Genomic DNA, 19213 nt, shown 5'->3' on the forward strand with positions numbered 1-19213 from the left:
TGGATGGAGGGGTGTGGCCCGGGGCAGGGTGGGTCAAGGAAGGTGGACAAAAGATACAAACTTCCAGTTATAAGTTAGTACCAGGGATAGAACGTACAACATGATGATTATATAGTTTACACTGCTGTATGATATACAGAGAACAGGGAGGCCTGGCATGTTGCAGTCCATGAGGTGGTAAAGAGTTGGATACAACTTGGCAACTGAACAACAACAATAATATACAGAAAACTTGTTAAGTGAGTAGATCCCCTTAAGTCTAGTAGAATGGCCATCATCAAAAAGATGAGATAACAAATACTGCTTTGGATATAGAGCAAAGGGAATCTTTGGTACTGTTGGTGGGATTGTAAATTGGTACAAAATTTTCATCACAAGGAGAATTTTTTTCTATTTATTGTATCAATATGAGATGATGGATGTTAACTAAATCTATTGTATTCATTTCACGATACGTGCAAATCAAACCATCATGCTGTACACTTTAAATTTATACAGGGATGTTTGTCAATTATTTCTCAATAAAACTGGAAAAATAATAGTTAATAATAATAAATAAAATAACAGTTAATAATAATAAATAAATATAGTTTTTTTTTAAGAGGGGGATTACATGGTAAAGAGGTTAACTCTCTAAGCAGATATAATGATCCTAAACGCAAGTATATGCTTTGAAACAGACTTCAGTTCAGTTCAGTTGCTCAGTCGTATCTGCGACCCCATGGACTGCAGCACGCCAGGCTTCCTGTCCATCACAAACTTCCAGAGCTTGCTCAAACTCATGTCCATCCAGTCGGTGATGCCATTCAACCATCTTATCCTCTCTCGTCCCCTTCTCCTCTTGCCTTCAATCTTTCCCAGCATCAGTTCTTCGCGTCAGGTGGCCAAAGTATTGGAGCTTCAGCTTCAGCATCAGTCCTTCCAATGAACAGTCAAAACTGATTTCCTCTAGGATTGACTGGTTTGATCTTCTTGTAGTCCAAGGGACTCTCAAGAGTCTTTCAACACCACAGTTCTGACTTAACACCACAGAAACAGACTTCAAGTAGGAAAAAACAGCAGATTAGGAGCCCACCCCTCTTCTCCTTTTCAACTGCTTCTCATTTCTCCCGGGAGGAGCCCAGGTGGGCTCCAGCAGCTTGGAGTGTCCCCTTGGCAACCGGAGAACGCGCAGAGAGGGGCCCAGGGGGCGGGGCTTGTCGGGCGGCGGCCACAAGAGGGTTGGGCTCGCTGGGGCTGGGCGCGGGCCGCCTGCATCCTCTTCCATCTTCTGGAACGTGACTGGCGTCCGGCAGTCAACCAGCGGGAGCTTCTGGGCCCCCAATGGAGAGCCAAGAGTCTTCGGGTCCTTCTGGGCTGTCCGCTGGGCACCACACGGCAGAAACATCCGCTCGCTCCGAAGCCCTCCAGAAGCCCCTTGTCAGGATATTCGACAGGAACAAGCAGCTAGAGGAGTCTGAGGAGGCGGGGTTTTCCGAGGAGACCGACGAGCAAGACCAGCGAGGCGAGTCCGAGGAGTATGCAGAGTCCGACGAGATCCCCAATCACTCCAAGCCCTATGAGCTCTACCAATCCTATGAGTCCCACAAGCCTCTCAAACCCCATGCACCCTACGAGCCCCATGCGCCCCGTGAGGTCCGCAAGCCCCGCGAGCCCCGAAAGCCCCAGGGGCCCCCTGTTCCCCGCGAGCCCCACAAGTCTCAAGAAATCGAGTTGCTTCCTAGAGCCAGCGTGATGGTCTCCCCATCTCTGCTGATGAGACTCCCGCCACAGTTTCCACCGTCTTCCCTGAACGGTAGGTGTTGGGGTCTCTCCGGGGCACTGAGCAACCCAATCCCATCTAGACCTGGGGGCTCTAATGGGAAGGTTTGTCTGCAAGGGCCCATTTTGATTTAAAGGAAGGTGATACTTATGTCATTTACCTACTGCTTTTCAGCGCCCTGTCTTTGGACCTAAAGAAGCCCTGATAGGAAATTGAGATCTTGTTAATGAAACAATCTCTTCTTTCTGCCCTCTCTCCACCTGGTGACTTCCTAGCAAAGAGTACATTCACCAAGTGTTTACTATATGCTCAGTCTTCACCAGGTTCACAAAATAACAGGGCTGATGGGATTTTGGAGTATAAACATCCAGCTCACTTACGGCCTCTCATTGATGACTCTACCCAGAACAATTCCTTATCCATGCTGGGCTTCCAGTCCCTTAGATGACCATGTTTTATCTCATGTTCTCCTTGACTTTTCTTTATCAGTCTTGATTCTATGGTCTGTCATTTCAGTTGCTTACAACATCTTCCACCAGCCCACTGGCTCACTGGCCATCTACCGTATGTCTCCTGGGAAAACCTCAACCTTGGTTAAGCCCAACCAACCACCCTCTGCCTACACCTGAGCAGCTGACTCTTCCTGTACAAAATCACACAGCCCTACTGACTGCTTTTATTTCAATTTCATGACCACAGATCTCAGCTGGTCACTTGGCACTGCCTGGCAAGCCCATTTTCTTCACTTAGCAAGTTAGTTCCCCTAATCTGTGAGAAGATGTCTAAATGTCTTCTTTACATCTCCTCCAGCCTTCACATCTTTGACTCCAAACAGCTGAAGACTTTGCCTCACACTTGAGAAGATAGAAGCAATGTTATTAACTCCCTTATTTTCTTACCACTAATCTATTGCCTTACTTGAATCTGCATCCATGGATTCTGTCTCTTCTCATACTGCAGGGAAGAGTCACACCTCTTTCTATGAGAAGCAAATCTTCCACATGTGCTTTGAAGTCCACTCTTGTCTCCTGAAGAACTTTGTTCCAGCAGTTATTCCCTTCTCTCCTACAGGATCAGTTTTTCCCTTTCTAATGAATCAGACCCATGAGCATACACATACACTCTAGAATCTTCTGTCTTGAAGTAACCCTTAACCTCAGGTCTTCTTCAGACCTTCCTCCTTCAATCAGCTCCATTTTTCTGCATTTTTCTGCAAGTCATTGCAGAGCTTGTCGAAAGAGTTGTCTGTACTCACTGACTCCTTTTTCTTGCCTGTAATTCTTTACTCAACCCACGTAGTCAGGCATCTTTCTTACGCAGTCCACTGAAACTGCTCTAGTTGACTGCCTTTCTGTCCATTGCCAACCCTGTTGTCATGCATGGAGATTTCAGTATCCATATAGGTGATCCACTTGGCTTCATAGTTCTTTGACCTCTTCACTTTGAATGACGAGATCTTTCACCCCATTTTAGACATCCACTGCACTGGCCTTTGATAATGTCAATTGCTGTACCATTTCCAAAATATCTATTTCAAGCATTCTAATCACTTCCCATTTTTCCAGTTCGCTTACTCTTCCTTGTACCCTCTCAATTCTTCAGCTTCAAAGGGACCTCTAATCCACTGAAGCCATCAACTGTTCATTATATATCACTCACTACCTTATGTCTTTTTGTCTCTCCTTTCTCACTTTATAGTCCATGGTCTACCAATGAAATCACTTTCTTGCAAGTATTGGCTTCAATGTCTCTTCCTCTATCTTTCTTGCTTGTTTAAATCCAGTTCTTGTCTGCACTTGATGAAAAAAAAAAAGAGAGAAAACAAACAACTATGTTGACTGATCTTTATATCCATGACTGTAAACTTCAAGTGTGCTTTCAGTGCTGCTTGGCAATCATACTACATTTCCCTAATCAATTCATTATCTAACATGGAACCTACCAAACTACCAGGTTCTATGTATATACTCTAGCTTTTCTTTTATTAATAATAGACAAACTGTCTTTGTTCTTACCAGAGGCCATTCTCTCAACCTTTATGTTAGATCCTATCCCGTCTAACTTTAAGCTCTTTGCTCCTCCCTTTCCTGTATCATTTTATTTCACTCTCAACTGGATCATTCCTATCAGCACATGAACTTGCAGCAATTAACTCCTAGCTTGAAGAAACCAAACCTCCCCTTTGCCTTATGTATCCTTCCTGGTACCACTCTTATTCTCTACTCTTTTTTAGAGAAAAAAGATCCTCAAAATAGTTGTTTATGAGTCATTATTTCCATGTTCTCTCTTTCCATTCTCTTAAGAACCTACTTAAGCTTTTACCCTCTATTTAGCTGAAGTTGCTCTAGTTGAGGTCACAATGACCTCTGCTTGCCAAATTCAACCACTGATTCTTCATCCTCATCTTACTTGTTTGATATCTTCCTTTTTTCTTGGAGGTCTTTCTTTATTTGACTGCTGGATACTCCTGCCTTCATCATTATCCTACCTCATCGATTGTTCCTGACTCAGTTTTGTTTGCTGGATCATCTATCTCTTCCCAGCCTCTCAGTTGAAGTGGGTGATGGCTCGGTGCTCTCAGATTCTTTAGACTTTCCTTGTTCCCTGGGCAGTGTCATCTGTTCTAGCTTTAATTGTATGCTGATGACTTCCCAAATTATCTCCAGCCTCAATTTCTTTCTTTCCAGAACTTTATAACCAGTTGTCTTTTAACATTCCTACTTGAATATCTAGTAGGAATGTAAAATTTAACATATCCATCACTGAACTCTTACTTTTACCCCCAAACTTGATCTTCCTCCATTTCAGCAAATGACACCACCATCCATTCATCCAGGTGCTCAGGTCAAAAACCTGGAGTCATTCTCGACACCTGATTTTCCTTTACACGTTGCCTGCAAGCCATTAGCAAACCCTGTTTTTGAAATATGTCATGACAATATCCATTCTTAACATCCAGATCTTCACCACCTTTGTAAACCACTGTCATCTCTTGCTTGATCTGCTGCAGTAGCTTCCACTCTTGCCCCATTCACACATCCCCCACTCTATTCTCACCAATTCATGCTTCATGTAGCAGTCACAGGGATCCCTAAGAACATAAATTATACGCAAATTTTCTGCTCTCAGCTCTCCAGAGAGGTTCTCATGTCACAGAGTTTGTAGTTGAAAGTCCTAAGCAGGCCTACAAGGCCTGATCTGACTGTCTCTCTAGCCTCCTGCCCCAACACTCTCCCCACTGTCTCTGCTCTCCAGCCACATGGGCTTCCTTGCTCCTAACTCAGTCGTTTCACTTGCTTTTTCCTCTGTCAGTTTGCTCTTAAGTATTTGTCACCTCCTTATAAATATGTACCAGATCACTCTGTCAAAAATGTTCTCTTTGAATCACTACAAATGACCCAGTTTCATTCCTTTTTATGGCTGAGTAATAATCCATTGTGTATATGTACCACATCTTCCTTAGCCATTCATCTGCCAGTGGACATTTAGGTTGCTTCCATGTCCTGTCTATTATAAACAGTGCTACAATGTATATTGAGATACATGTGTCTTTTTAAATTCTATAAATCCAACTTTCTCAGTGCTTACTCAGTTGCTAATGCTATCTTAACATAGATAAAATCAGGGGAAATGAAGCATCTATTTGAAAATAGAGAAAAAAGCCACAAAAGTACAGACTGAGGGGTATGAGAGGAGACATAGCTTCATAGGTAGCTTGGGGAGGTGATATTTTTGAGCTCTAGTTTGCATGGAGGTCCCAGTGTTTGTTGTTGTTACATCAGACAGAAGAGCTTGGCCTCTCCTTCTGCCTTCTCACTGGCAAGCAAAAGCCTTTCCCATACTCTCCCATTTCTTGCCCACATGACCCAGAGCTAGGGCAGCGGGGAACACAGTGCGAGGGAGCTGTGCCTGAGAGACGATCAAAGAAGAGTGAATAGTAGTAACAATTATACGGCTTAACCTGTCATGTCAAAGAACATCCCAATGTCTGTTTACATGGTCATACCCAGCATAGAACTCGACTACTTTAAGACCTAAAACAAGCACAAATTTTAGTTCAGAAAGCTCTGAGAAGTAACGTAGGTTTTACTGGAGTATCTTCCAGGGAATTATACCATCTCATACAGAGCAAAGCAGGCTAAAATGTTCTTGAGACACATCGTTTCCCAAGTCCCTGCCCCCATGACAGCTCTTCCCCACAGACACCTTTCCTCTTCCTCTCAAGCGCCAGCTTGCCTCTCTCTTGCCCCCTAGATCTGTTCTGAGAGGTGCTCCCTGACTTTCCTTGATAGATCAGTGGTGTCCCGGTCACACCTGAAGGCTGAGCAGCTCAAACATGGACTCCTTAAGAAGACGGGGTAGAGGGCAAGGTGGAGAATAGTTATACTTTGGTACCTCATCCTTTTCATGCTAGAAATGCTTACTGCTGCACGCGGAAGGAATGCGGAGTAAGGAGTGCCCCAGTCCCCATCAGGGAACAGCCTTGATCATGCTTCCTCCCAGCAGATGGCAGCCTTCCCCAGAAGATGGTTGGGAGCACAAGCCAGCTCGTTCCACTTGCTGGCTTGGTGGCAACGTGAGCAGTGTAGTTGTGTGCTATGGAATAAAATACAGATATCTAAAGGGCATAGTACAGCAGTAGGTTCTGATTATCTCTTAAAGGGAGATGCTTTTCACCATCCTGCTCAGAATCCTTTCGGGGCTTCTTCCTGTCGGCCTTAGAATAAGAGGTTCCTCCAGGGCCCATCGTGATCTGACAGTGAAAGGTAGTCGCTCAGTCGTGTCCAACTCTTTGCAAGTCTTTGGACTGTAACCCACCAGGGTCCTCTGTCCATGGGGGTTTGCCATTTCCTTCTCCAGGGGATCTTCCCAATCCAGAGATCAAACCCACATCTCCTGTGTCTCCTGCATTGCAGGCAGATTCTTAACCTGCTGAGCTAACATTGCTGCATGCAAGCTCTTTAGTTGCCACATATGGAATCTAGTTCCCTGACCAAGGATCGAACCTTGGCCCCCTGCATTGAGAGCACAGAGTCTTAGCTACTGGGCCACCAGAAAAGTCCTTCTTGTATCACTCTGCAAAGTACTTTTTTTTTTTTCTTCCTGAATGGGAAAATAACTTTATTTTGTTTGGAGTAGTAGGCAGGGGTCCAGTCTTAGAACTTCTGAAATTGCATCTTGGTGCCAGCAGCCTTAGCGACCTCCATGTTGAAGCACACTGTCTTGCTCAGAGGCCAGCACTCACCCACTGTGGCATTGTTGAGGATCTTGACATCCCTAAAGCAGGAGGAAAGATGCATGGGCATATTCTCATGGTATGAAGCGGCTGGTGCTTTTGGGTAGTGGAGGTAGTCTCAGTGATGCCAGTGGTCCTCTGCATCTTCATCTTAGCCACTAAACAGGATCCACGCTTGGATGGAGATGATACCATTGGAAAAGAAAGGTCATTTCTTCTCCATATAAGTGCCCCCTGGGCCTCCTTTGGTGTGTTGAAGACCAGACCAATGTTCTTGTTGTATCGTGGGACCATCTCCTTGCCAGTTTCTCTAAGCAGGACCCTCTTCTTACTTTGGAAAATGATCAGTTCTGTTTTGTAGGCATGCCCAGTCTGAATGTCTGCCATCTTCCTGGCCACTTGAAAAAAGGCTCTGCAAAATATTTTTGTCCTCAGCTTACAGATGAGGAATCTGAGACAGCTAGTTTGTCTGAGGGTGTGTAGTGGTGGGACCAGTGTTCAAAGCTCTGTTGGTTTGATCCAAAGCCTGGAATATCTCGGTGGCTAGACTGGAGTGAGAGTGGGAATCACTGGGAGAGAAGAATGGGGAAAAAAAGTACTGTTGTTAATCTCTAGGGAAAAGGAGCTGGGAAATATTTTAGGGAGTGTTACTAGAGTCATGCTCAGGAAAGTCTGCCCCAAGGATGGATTGGATGTGTAGAATCCTGCCCTCGCCCCCAAAGAAATATGGCTGCTTGAACCCTGCTATGCCCAAATCATGGCTCCATTGAATTCTGGCGATTTCAATGCAAGCACATACTTAGTAGAAGAGGGAGTTTGATGCTATTGGAAAGAGCACTAAACTAGGAGGTAAGAGATTTGGAAGTTACTTTTGGTCTTGTCATAGATGCGTGCTTCCTTCCTAGTGAAATTGAGATGCGTGAACTAAGCACTCTCTATAGACACTTGTAAATGCTGAGAATCTGGATGTTAATACAACTGCTTAATTTGATACAGCAAGGTGTTGCCAAAGTGAGATTACTATAGATTCTTGAATATAAGGAAAGAAAAAATTCTGGCCGATTTGAATAGATAATCTTTTAGGGAGAAAGACAGAATAGACAAACATTTGTTTAGAATTGTGTTAACTTCGCTATACCTATAAAATTAAAAAAACATTAAAATCAAATATATAATTTAGAAATAGTTATTTCTAATGTCATATTTCATAGAAAAAGTTTTATTAAACTTTTTCACCTGCATGCTTAATACCACTATAGTTACCTCTTGACTAATTTAACAGTTTTTCCAGAAAAATCATTTTTATCTCTACAGCTTTATTATAGAAATATTCAAATGCACCCAAAATAGAGAATGTTATAATACACCCCCATCTAGTTTTAATATTTATCATTTTGCTAATCGTTTCATCTAGGCATTCTCCTGCCAACCCTTCCTACTATACACACATGTGTGAGCACATGCACACGTGCACACACACACACATTTTGGGGCCTCCTGTAGGACAAATTGTTTTAAAGAAAATACTAGACAGCATGTCATTTTGCCCATTAGGACTTTTTAAAGAAACCTAAGTATCGTGTCAGACTTCCCTGGTGGTGCAGATGGTAAAGCGTCTGTCTACAATGCAGAAGACCCGAGTTCAATCCCTGCGTTGGGAAGATCCCCTGGAGAAGGAAATGGCAATCCACTCCAGGACTATTGCCTGGAAAATCCCATGGACAGAGGAGCCTGGTAGGCTACAGTCCACAGGGTCGCAAAGAGTCGGACACGACTGAGTGACTTCACTATATTCACTATGTAAGTATCATGTCATTATTTGCACTTCAAATCTACAATTATTATTTAGTACCATCTAATACCTGTTAAATATTTAAACTTCCTTAATTGTCTCTGCCTGCAATGCAGGAGACCTAGGTTTGATCCCTAGGTGGGGAAGATCCCCTGGAGAAGGAAATGGCAACCCACTCCAGTATAGTTGCCTGGAGAGTCCCATGGACAGAGGATCCTGGTGGGCTACAGTCCAGGGGGTCACAGAGAGTTGGAACAACTGAGCGAGTAATTTTCAGTTTTAGTTGTCTCAAAACTGTATTTTTACAGCTGGTTCGTTCTAATTAGGCCTCAAACAAGGGTCACATGGCTCTTCTCTGTCACTCTTTAATCCTCTCTCCCTTTTAAAACACACTTGTTAGAAAAATTGGGTAAAATATCCCATATTCTGAATTTAATTTGTTTTTTTGTGATGTCTTTAATTTGTTCTTTTAGCTCCTCTGTTTCTTGCAAAGCATATAGATTGAGAGACTTGCTTAGACTGAAACTAAATTGTTTTGAGCAAGAATTTTTCATAGGTGGTGCTATACTTGGGGACACACAGTGTCAGGCTCTCCCATTTGTGGTGATTCTCACGTTGACAAGTAGGTTCAGATGAGGTTGGCTCCATCCCTCCTTGATAAAGCTCCTATCCACATTTCAGCAGCCAGTTTCAGTTTTTGCCTAGATTCCATCATAGCATTAGGGATAAGACAGGTCCCTTTTGGATCTGTGTTTGATGCTGTTCCTGGCTATTGTTAGGAACCCATTCCTGTAATGTAACAGAACTCTTAAAAAATTCATTCTGTAGCTGTACTTTTATCTTCACAATACAATCACCTCATTCTTTGTGTTTTGTCTTTCTTTTTGCTTTTTAAAATGATGTTTGTTTAAAGCAACATTCAACGCTTAAGATTATAAAATTATATCACCAAAAGATTATTAAATCTGTTTTCAATTTCTTTACCTCTTCCCTCTTTTGTAAAATACAGATTTAAACTTAATTGTATGGAGAGCTCTATAATTATTCCATTCTAGCATTAACTGAAATTATTTCAGGCTGCTGTGTTTTTGTTTGCCATTTCTTTGTTGGGAAAATTAATTGAGGAAGTGCTTCCTAAGATGCGTTCTTACAAGGACTTGCATGTAAGGTAACCTCTTTTCTGAGACATAATTTTTGGGAACAAAATCTAGCCTTATATTCAGTTATTGTGATACTTTACTAAAAACTTCTTATTTTTTAAAATTTATCTTGGTTTCATGTAATTCATATATCAAAAGTAAAATTTGAAGAAGGAAAAATCTAAGAAAATAAGATTTTCTTCATCTTTTCATTATAATTTATAATGAAAAGATAATTTATTTAATGTGTGTGTATAAAACCATTGAGAGACCTCACAAGAGGAGTTTCAGATTTCATATTAGGCAAAGTTTATAGCTTTTGCTCTCAGTGCTAAAATGTTCAGATATAATGGTACATGACTTTATTTTACATTCTTCATTTTGTATTTTTATTTCCCTTCTTCGTCCACCTTTTTTCTACCTGTTTTCCTGAATTTTTCGTCTTAGTAATATCCTGTTATGTGTTTATGTAAGCAATCTCAAGTCCTTTTAGAAATGAAGGGGAGGGTATACAGGCATAAAGAAATCAGTGAAAATACACGTGAATTACATGTTCACAATTAGGTTCTCATTGCATTAATATTACTTTTCATAGTTGGAACCCTTAACAGTAAATTACTTAAACTTTACAATTACTCAAACTTAATAGTTACTTAAACTTTTTCTTTACTTATAGAAAGTTAAGCAAAATCCTAATTTTAAAATTTTTAGCATTCCTGTGGGTCATCCCAGTGCACCAGCCCCAAGCATCCTGTATCATGCATCGGACCTGGACTGATGATTCGTTTCACATATGGTATTATACATGTTTCAACAGAGGGATGGTACGGGGAGGGAGGTGGGAGAGGGGTTCAGGATGGGGAACACGTGTGCACCCGTGGCAGATTCATGTTGATGTATGGCAAAACCAATACAATATTGTAAAGTAATTAGCCTTAAATTAAAATAAATAAATTTATATTTTAAAAAAGAAAAGAAAACTGTTTTTTTAGCATTAATTATTTAATTTGCCCAAGATTGAACAGTTGAGTAAGTAACAAAACTGGGGTTTGAGCCATGTCTGTCTGATGTCAGACCACACCCTCTTTCCTTTACCCTGAACACTCCAGATGGTAGAAAATGTTATTTCAGAGCTCCCAGATATGGTTAGAAACACCCCAGGAGAAACTGGAACAATTTGTCCTAAAGAAGCCTACTGTAATAAGCCTTAGGATAAGGCCTATATTTGCCCACATTAAAAAAGAACTTCTAAACATGAATTTTAATTTGCTTCCATTTCGTGTTTTGGATAATACAGATGTATCCAGCTTTTTACTGCTGAAGATACCACCATTAACATTTTTGTGCATAAGTCTTTGCCCACACTTGTAGTTACTTCTTTAGAGGACTAAAGAAAGTACTCTGAAGTACTTCTATTTTAGAAGTAGAATTAGGTTAAGGAAGGTAAGTATTGCTGACTCATACACCAAATTATTTTTCACAAATGAGCTAATTTAAATATCCACCAGCAGCATGGAAGTACTTACTTCATCTGATCCTTCCAGCATTGTTATCCTTTGTAAAAACTTTTTGCTAATGTGATAGTTTTTTTTTTAATCTCATTCTTTATTTGCATTGTTTTGATTACAAGCAAGCTTGAACTTTTTATGTTTATCAGCCCTTCATATGTCTTCCTCTTCTTTGATCTCCTCTTCTTTGTCTATTTAACTTTTGAAACCTTCTTAGTGTTTTTCTTATTCATCTGTACTTTTATACTCTTCAGATATTAAGACTTTATCATTTTGTTACCGCATATTTCTCCCAATTTGTTTTCTAAGGTTTATTTTTTGACACACATTTTAAGTTCTAAATATTTTAACCTGTATGTTTCCTCTCTCTTTCATCACATTTAATGCAGATTAAAATTCAGTCATTAAGCAGATATTCTCTTATTTTTACTCTAATTCAATTTTTTAAAAAGAAAAAGTTTAGCTATTTGATTTACTTGTGGTTTACTTTGGCAAAATGCGCTGTGCATAGTCTCTCAGTCATGCCTGACGCTTGCGACCCCATGGACTGCAGCCTGCCAGGCTGCTCTGTCCATGGGGATTCTTCAGGCAAGAAGACTGGAGTGGTTGCCATGCCCTTCTCCAGGGATCTTCCCAACCCAGGAATCGAACCCAGGTCTCCTGCATTGCAGATGGATTCTTTACTATCTGAGCCATGTTGGCCTGTCCCCCAAATAGTTATTTTTCCTAGTCCCTTTGTTTATTGATTTGTAATGGCTATTTTGATCATATCTTTTATTTTTAAAAAATTTATTTGGCTGCCATGGGTCTTAGTTGCAGCTTGGGAATCTTCAGTCTTCTTTGCAGCATGCTGGTCTTTTTTAGCTGTGGCATGTGGAATCTTTTAGTTGTGGTGTGCGGAAATATCTTTGATTCTTATTGAATCTTATTTTTGCTTTTACTTTTCCTTTTGCAGATCCTGGTCCTTGTGACTTTGTAAGGAAACGGTAAGAGTATAGATATAGCACTATTTTCTCAGACTTTACTAGCTGAAAGGGGCACTCAATCTGGGGCATTTGAAGTGAAAGCCTATCTTGGGGGTTTTGAGAAGATTTCTGTTCTTTCCCTTTGTCATAAGGCCCTTTTCTAGGGGCAATTCCCTTGGGAAAAGGAAAGAAGAGAGAGAAAGTGGTTAAGATAGAGATGTAGGAGAATTCTAGCTCAGTGTTTACTTGTCACTCAGTGCTGTGTGTGTCACTTAATAGGGCTGAAACTAAAGGTTAAGTCCCTAAAGGCACTTGGGATTCTGCACTGACCATCTCATGTCACAGATTTTGTGCAGCTCCATGTTAGTGTATCTCAATCTCCTCTTGCCTCTAATTCAAAATTCAGTAGCTAATGAAATTTCAAGAAAGTGCCCTCTAGGAAGAAAAAGAAATGTGTGAAAAATGTTTAAAAAAATAAAAGTAAAAAAAAAATTAAAAAAAATACTTAAACTTGAATAAAATAACCTATTCTTTCCATATGTCACTATAATAAAATTGATTCCTCAGTTAAAAAATAAATAAAAAAGAGAATGAAAGTAAAATAAAGCATGATAGAGCAATCTTGGCGGGGGGAGAAATGTGTGTGTGTGTATATGCAATGTATAAACTAGATGTCTCCTGAAAATAGATGCTTATTCTTGATTTGGTTAAGATATATTTAGAAGAGGTAATAGAATAAAATCATTCAAGAGAAAATACCAAAGGCTCATATCAATGGCTCATATAGATCAGAAGTAAATAATATCAGATTTTATTTTTTCACTCTTTTAATAAGTAAGTTGAAACTATTCATATTGTGATTGTTTACCATCTACATTTATTGTCATTGGTTGGACTTAGTTTGCGTTTTCTAAGTACTATATTTTCTAGTTGTTTTTTTCTCACCTCTTTTAGGCATTAGATACTGCTGCCTTATTTTTATGTACTACTTTGCTGTTTAAATTTTATTTTCTCACAGGAATCCTGAGAAGTTGATAGAGTGGTTATAATCAACTAGATTTTCTGAGAGAAAATGAAATTCAGAGTAATCATGTCACTTTTGTAAGATGACTAAGCAGCAAATCCGGAGAAGGCGATGGCACCCCACTCCAGTACTCTTGCCTGGAAAATCCCATGGACGGAGGAGCCTGGTCGGCTGCAGTCCATGGGGTCGCTAGGAGTCGGACACGACTGAGCGACTTCACTTTCACTTTTCACTTCCATGCATTGGAGAAGGAAATGGCAACCCACTCCAGTGTTCTTGCCTGGAGAATCCCAGGGATGGCGGAGCCTGGTGGGCTGCCGTCTATGGGGTCACACAGAGTCGGACACGACTGAAGTGACTTCGCAGCAGTAGCAGCAGCAGGCAGCAAATCTGGTAGAACTAACCTTTACTGCATATTAGTGAATATCCACTTAAAATACCAAGTTACTTCAAATAAATGCATGCCAAGTGAGCAGACTCTCCTATTACTAAATAGACAGTGAAATCATTTACATCTGGAAAGTTTTTATACTTAAAAAAAGACTATGAAGAGTGATTCTTTCAGTGTTTTTGTTTTTGTTGTTATATTATTTCTTGCTTTCATTTGATTGGTTAATTTGGTTTGACTCTGTGAGAAAATTTTGTTTTGTGCCTGTCCCAGTTCTCTAAATAATCTTGTTAAACAAATGTGCTGTACCTAATGGTTTTAAAAGAAATATTTAGTATAAGCAAAATATACATGGGTGTTCAGTCACTCAGTCATGTCCAACTCTTTGCAACCCCATGGACTACAGCCTGCCAGGCACCTCTATCCATGGAATTTTCCAGGCAAGAATACTGGAGTGGGTTGCCATTTCCCACTCTAGGATAAGGAAAATTGTCAAGTGTAAAAGAGCATTCTGACCAAAAGAAAGAATTATTTGAATTACCCCATCAATTCAGACATGAAATTGTTTCCTAATTGTTGCTACATAAACATATATTTATTGCTCTGCTCCTAAGGTAAGAATTTCCAAAATTTTGTTAGCTATTGGCAAACTACAGGAGATTAATTGTCAATGAAGATATGGAACAGCAAAGTAATCCTCATTAAAGAAAGAAATCTGCCTTCAAGAGTTCAGATCCCTCCACCACATTCTTTTGTTTCTGCACAGGATCATGAGTAGATGTTGTAAGGTAATATAATATTTGAGAGAGAAGGCAAGCCTGCATTAAGATGAAGAGATGTAGGTTGAAATCGTAGCTATGGTGACACAATGCACAATAAGTGAATGAAAAGGAGAGATTAGTCAGACCTTCACACAGGATTAGCATGTGTTAATGAGATCATTTCCAATTAAAGTAATAATACAGTTTAACCATCTATATAAATAAATGGAGAAACTGTCAGTAGTCTTATATATAAAGTGATGCATTAAAATAATATTATTTAGGTGGTAAAGAAAATGTAGAAAGGGAAAACCTGGCTTAGAGGTGATGATGGAGCCAGGAGCTAAATTGCCTGCAAAGATTCATATATAAGAAGATGTTTTGTCTGCACTATAGTTTGCTTTTTCCTCCACCTAGCCACCCTCTCTGGAAAGGTGGTTCAGGTCATCATAGCAGGGTTCAAACAGTACTTGCACAGCAAAATCATTTTTTTTAACTGAGTAAGGTTGTAGTTTTTTTTCCCTGGCAGTGGACAGTATCTTCCTTATTTCTAGACAATAGCAGACATGGCTTGGGGCAGGGTGCATTGTGTCAATTACATATGTGTGTGTTCAGTCGCTCAGTCGTGTTCAGTCGCTCAGTCGTGTCCAACTCTTTGCGACCCCATGGACTGTAGCCCGCCAGACTCCTCTGTCCATGAGATTTTTCAGGCAGGAATACTGGAGTGGATTGCCTTTTCCTTCTCCAGAGGGAGATCTTCCCTACAGAGGGATTGAACCTGTGTCTGCAGCATCTCCTGCCTTGGCAGATGGACTCTTTACCACTGAGCCACCTCAGAAGTCCATCAATTACATATCAGACCTCAAACATTTAACTGCTGAAGAATCTTTTGGTTATCTCAAATCACCATCACAATCTCATGTTTGAAAAGATTTGTTGTTATTGTTCAGTAACTTCGGCTGAGGATAGACATAATTAGTCACATAGCTTCAAATAGCTGCAAAGGAGTCGGGAAAATGTAAAGGAACATGTGGATACGTGGGGACCACAAACTGTCTGCTATAGGTGGATTCAGGATAGTCAGGGAAGCCCAAGGGAGCAGAATAGAGCAGGATGGAGGCTGAGTGGTACCCAAAGTATATTTTGTGTATTTCATAGTTTACCTGAAGCCACAAATTCTGTCTGAAATTTCCCTGTACAGTCTCTTCAACATCCAGTGCTATCAAGTATTTACAAACTTACTTTCTATGAAAATTGAGGGGTTTTGCCATTAAGTGTACATTTTACTTGGATTCTCCTGGAGACAGTACAGTCTTGGTTATATTGTGTATTTATTGTCTTTGTTTTATTGTATAGTATATTTTTAATGATTTTAAAAGTGAGAATTTGGGGTTCACAATATTTTTGAATATTTTTAGCTTTTTTTTAGCACTCTTCAAATCCTGTATAATAGAACCTTCATTTTTATTTCTCCCTCAGATGAGATTTGTTTGATTACATCTACATCTAATGTAAACATATTTGTTAAGCATCCTCATTGAATTAATCTGCTGGCATTTGTTAGTTCTTTTTCTAGGAAGAGACTTCAAGATCTTTCTAGGCCTAAGAAACAATGGGGAGCCCCAGATAGGTAAGGTAATATTATGTAGTCTTGTTTGTGATGATTATTCCTTACATTCAATAAGTATTATTTTTACCTGTCCACTCACTCTGCATCCTAGCACCTCTGTGCTCAACTGCAGCCACTGAATCAGTATTGTCACCTCAGCTGAGTCAGCACATGGAAAGCGAACCTTAGGTCAGTAATTCTCAAATTTGTCTGCACACTGGAGTCATCTGGAAAATTTAAAAGCTGACTGATTCTTGGGTTCCATCCCCAGAAATCTTGACTGACTTGGCCTGGGGCACAGTCTAGACTGTAGGAGTGTTCAAGACTTCCCAGATGATCCTAACAGACAGACAGGTTTGAGAATCACTGTCTCAGGGTGTTATTCTACACACATGTGACACACTTCTGTCTATCCTCCAAGTTCGGGTTTGCCGCTTCTAACATCTGGTCCTGTGTCTCTAAGCCTCTGCCGAGAGCATACCTGTTTTCTGGGGTCTCCAGCAGGTTGGACCCACTGGCTTTCCATTCCTGGTCACAGGACGTCCCCTTTTCTTTTTTGGTTCGTGAACAAAGCCTGATTTTTTCACTAATCCATTGCTCTTTTATTTTCTAAATTAATGGATTTTATTTTTTAAAGCAGTTTTAGACCTACAGAAAAACTAAAGTACAGAGAAGGTTTCTGTATTACCACCCCTCCCCTAGTTCCTCCTATTATTAACATTATTAACTTGCATTGAAAAGTGACAGTTTAGTCGCTTAGTCATGTCTGACTCTTTGCGACCCCATGGATTGTAGGCTACCAGGCTCCTCTGTCCACAAGATTTTCCAGGAAGAATACTGGAGTGGGTTGCCATTTCCTTCTCCAGAGGATCTTCCCGACCCAGGGATTGAACCCAGGTCTCCCACATTGTAGGCAGACACTTTACTGTCTGAGCCACCAGGGAAGTCTAATAACTTGCATTTGTTACAGTTAATGAACAAATATTGAACATTATTGTTAACGAAAGCCTATAGTTTACATTAGGGTTTACTTTTTGTGTTGTACAGTTCTCTGAGTCTTGACAAATGTGTAACGTTGGGTATTCACACTATATTATTTTACAGAATAGTTTCACTGCCCTAAAAATTCCCTGTGCTCCCCCTATTGATCTCCCTCTTTCCCTTCTCTCCAAACCCCTAGCAACCATTGATCTTTTAACTGTATCTACAAGTTTACCTTTTCTGGAATGTTATGTAGTGTCGGAATGGTACAATATGTAAATTTTCAGACAGGCTTCTTTCACTTAGCAAAATGCCTTTAGTGTTCCTCCATGGCTTTTCATTAATAGTACATTTCTTTTTAGCATTGAGTAATATTCCATAGTCTGGATGTACCATAGTGTATTCACTTACTGAAGGACATGTTGGTTGCCTCTGACTTGGTACAATTATGAATAAACCTGCTGTAAATAGTCATATGCAGGTTTTTGTGTAGATAAAGGTTTTCAGACCTTTTGGGTAAAGACCCTGGAGTACGATGACTGGATCATATGATAAGACTATGATCTTGGCTTTGTGAGAAACTGCAAAACTGTCTTCCAAAGTATCTGTACCCTTCCTACCACCAACGAATGAAAGTTCCTGCTGCTTCACATCTTCACCAGCATTGATGTTATCAGTGTTTTGTATTTTAGCCCTTTTAATAAATGTGCAGAGGTACCCCATTATTTTAATTTGCAGTTCCCTAAGGACGTGATGTTGAGCATATTATATATGCTTATTTGCCATCTGTGTATCATCTTCTTTAAAATGTGTATTCACATCTTTTGTCCACTTTTTAATTGGGTTGTTTGTTTTTTATGGTTGAATTTTTAAGAGTTCTTTGTATTTTTGAATGCCAGTACTTTATCAGATGATATAGATTGAATGTTTGTGTCCCCTCAAATTTTACATGTTGAAATCCCGAGCCCCAGTGGGATGGTATCTGGAGGTGGGGTCTATGGGAGTTAATTAGATCTGACCACCTGGCACAGTGCTTCACCGAGGTGAGGTCACAGTGTGGATAAGTGGTGTGCCCATTTTATGATGATCTTACTGTAATTACAGCATCCATTACATGATGGCAGAAACAGAACTGTCTCTAATAGATTCGTTTTTGGTCATCACCTTTTAAGACAGTAGATAAAACAGCCTTGTTCTTGTTTTAACTTCCATAAGTAGTTTATCAGCTCCTGATGCCTGGAAATTGTAAACTTTTATAATAGCGATAGTTCTTGAAGTGAGGTAAAATCAATAGAGAAGCCACCAAGAGCCATTTCTAAGATGTCAATTATCAGTGAATTTTCTTACCTTTTTTTTTCCTGCTTTTTAACAGAAAACTGTTTTGGGGAAATCAAGATCCTATTCGCCCTGTTTCCCAGAGTGCTGTGAAGGCTCAAATGACCCAAAGATTAGAGAGCCTTGCCCAGCCTAAGGAAGTCTCCCACCGATATGTACCTAACAGGTTAGTATTTGTGTATTACCAGGTTATATGTTTTCAGAAACACAAAATTTACTAAAGATTAGGGATTCTATATCCATTTCCAATCTGATGCTACAGTAAAACTTTTCCAGAGCAACATCTAATATTTAGCTACTGCAGACTAGTATTATATCTTATAGTTTCTTGGCTTATCATGATTTTGATTTTTTAATAAAATGAGGGTGTTATGCAAGGATATATACCATAGATGGGCTTCCCAGGTGGTGCTAGTGGTAAAGAACCCAGCTGCCAGTGCAGGAGACAGATGAGGGTTCGATCCCTGGGTCGAGAAGATCTCCTGAAGGGCATGGCAACCCACTCCAGTATTCTTGCCTGGAGAATCTCTTGGACAGAGCAGCCTGATGGGCTACAGTTCATAAAGTCGCAAAGAGCTGGGCATGACGGAAGCGACAGCACACACGCAAGTACAATATATAACACTATTGTGTTATATACTATATACTATATATAGTACAATATATAACACTTATTTTATTCATGAAACTATGAGTTTTGTATAGACCTATGG

General features: G+C 40.2%; 1 protein-coding gene and 1 pseudogene across 1 annotated transcript in view; one reads left to right on the plus strand and one right to left on the minus strand.

Annotated features, from left to right (window-relative positions):
• Positions 1 to 1323: 1323 nt before the first annotated feature.
• THEGL (theg spermatid protein like) overlaps positions 1324 to 19213 on the plus strand; it is a 40535-nt gene continuing 22645 nt past the window's right edge. The window contains exons 1-4 of the mRNA XM_040238268.1: positions 1324 to 1801; positions 12393 to 12423; positions 16140 to 16205; positions 18538 to 18666. Coding sequence (XP_040094202.1) covers positions 1324 to 1801; positions 12393 to 12423; positions 16140 to 16205; positions 18538 to 18666 — 704 coding nt within the window. The remainder of the gene's footprint in view (positions 1802 to 12392; positions 12424 to 16139; positions 16206 to 18537; positions 18667 to 19213) is intronic.
• On the minus strand, positions 6871 to 7385 carry LOC120862150 (annotated as a pseudogene).

This window comes from Oryx dammah, unplaced genomic scaffold (assembly GCF_014754425.2).
Source record: "Oryx dammah isolate SB20612 unplaced genomic scaffold, SCBI_Odam_1.1 HiC_scaffold_3, whole genome shotgun sequence".
Taxonomy (NCBI): domain Eukaryota; kingdom Metazoa; phylum Chordata; class Mammalia; order Artiodactyla; family Bovidae; genus Oryx; species Oryx dammah.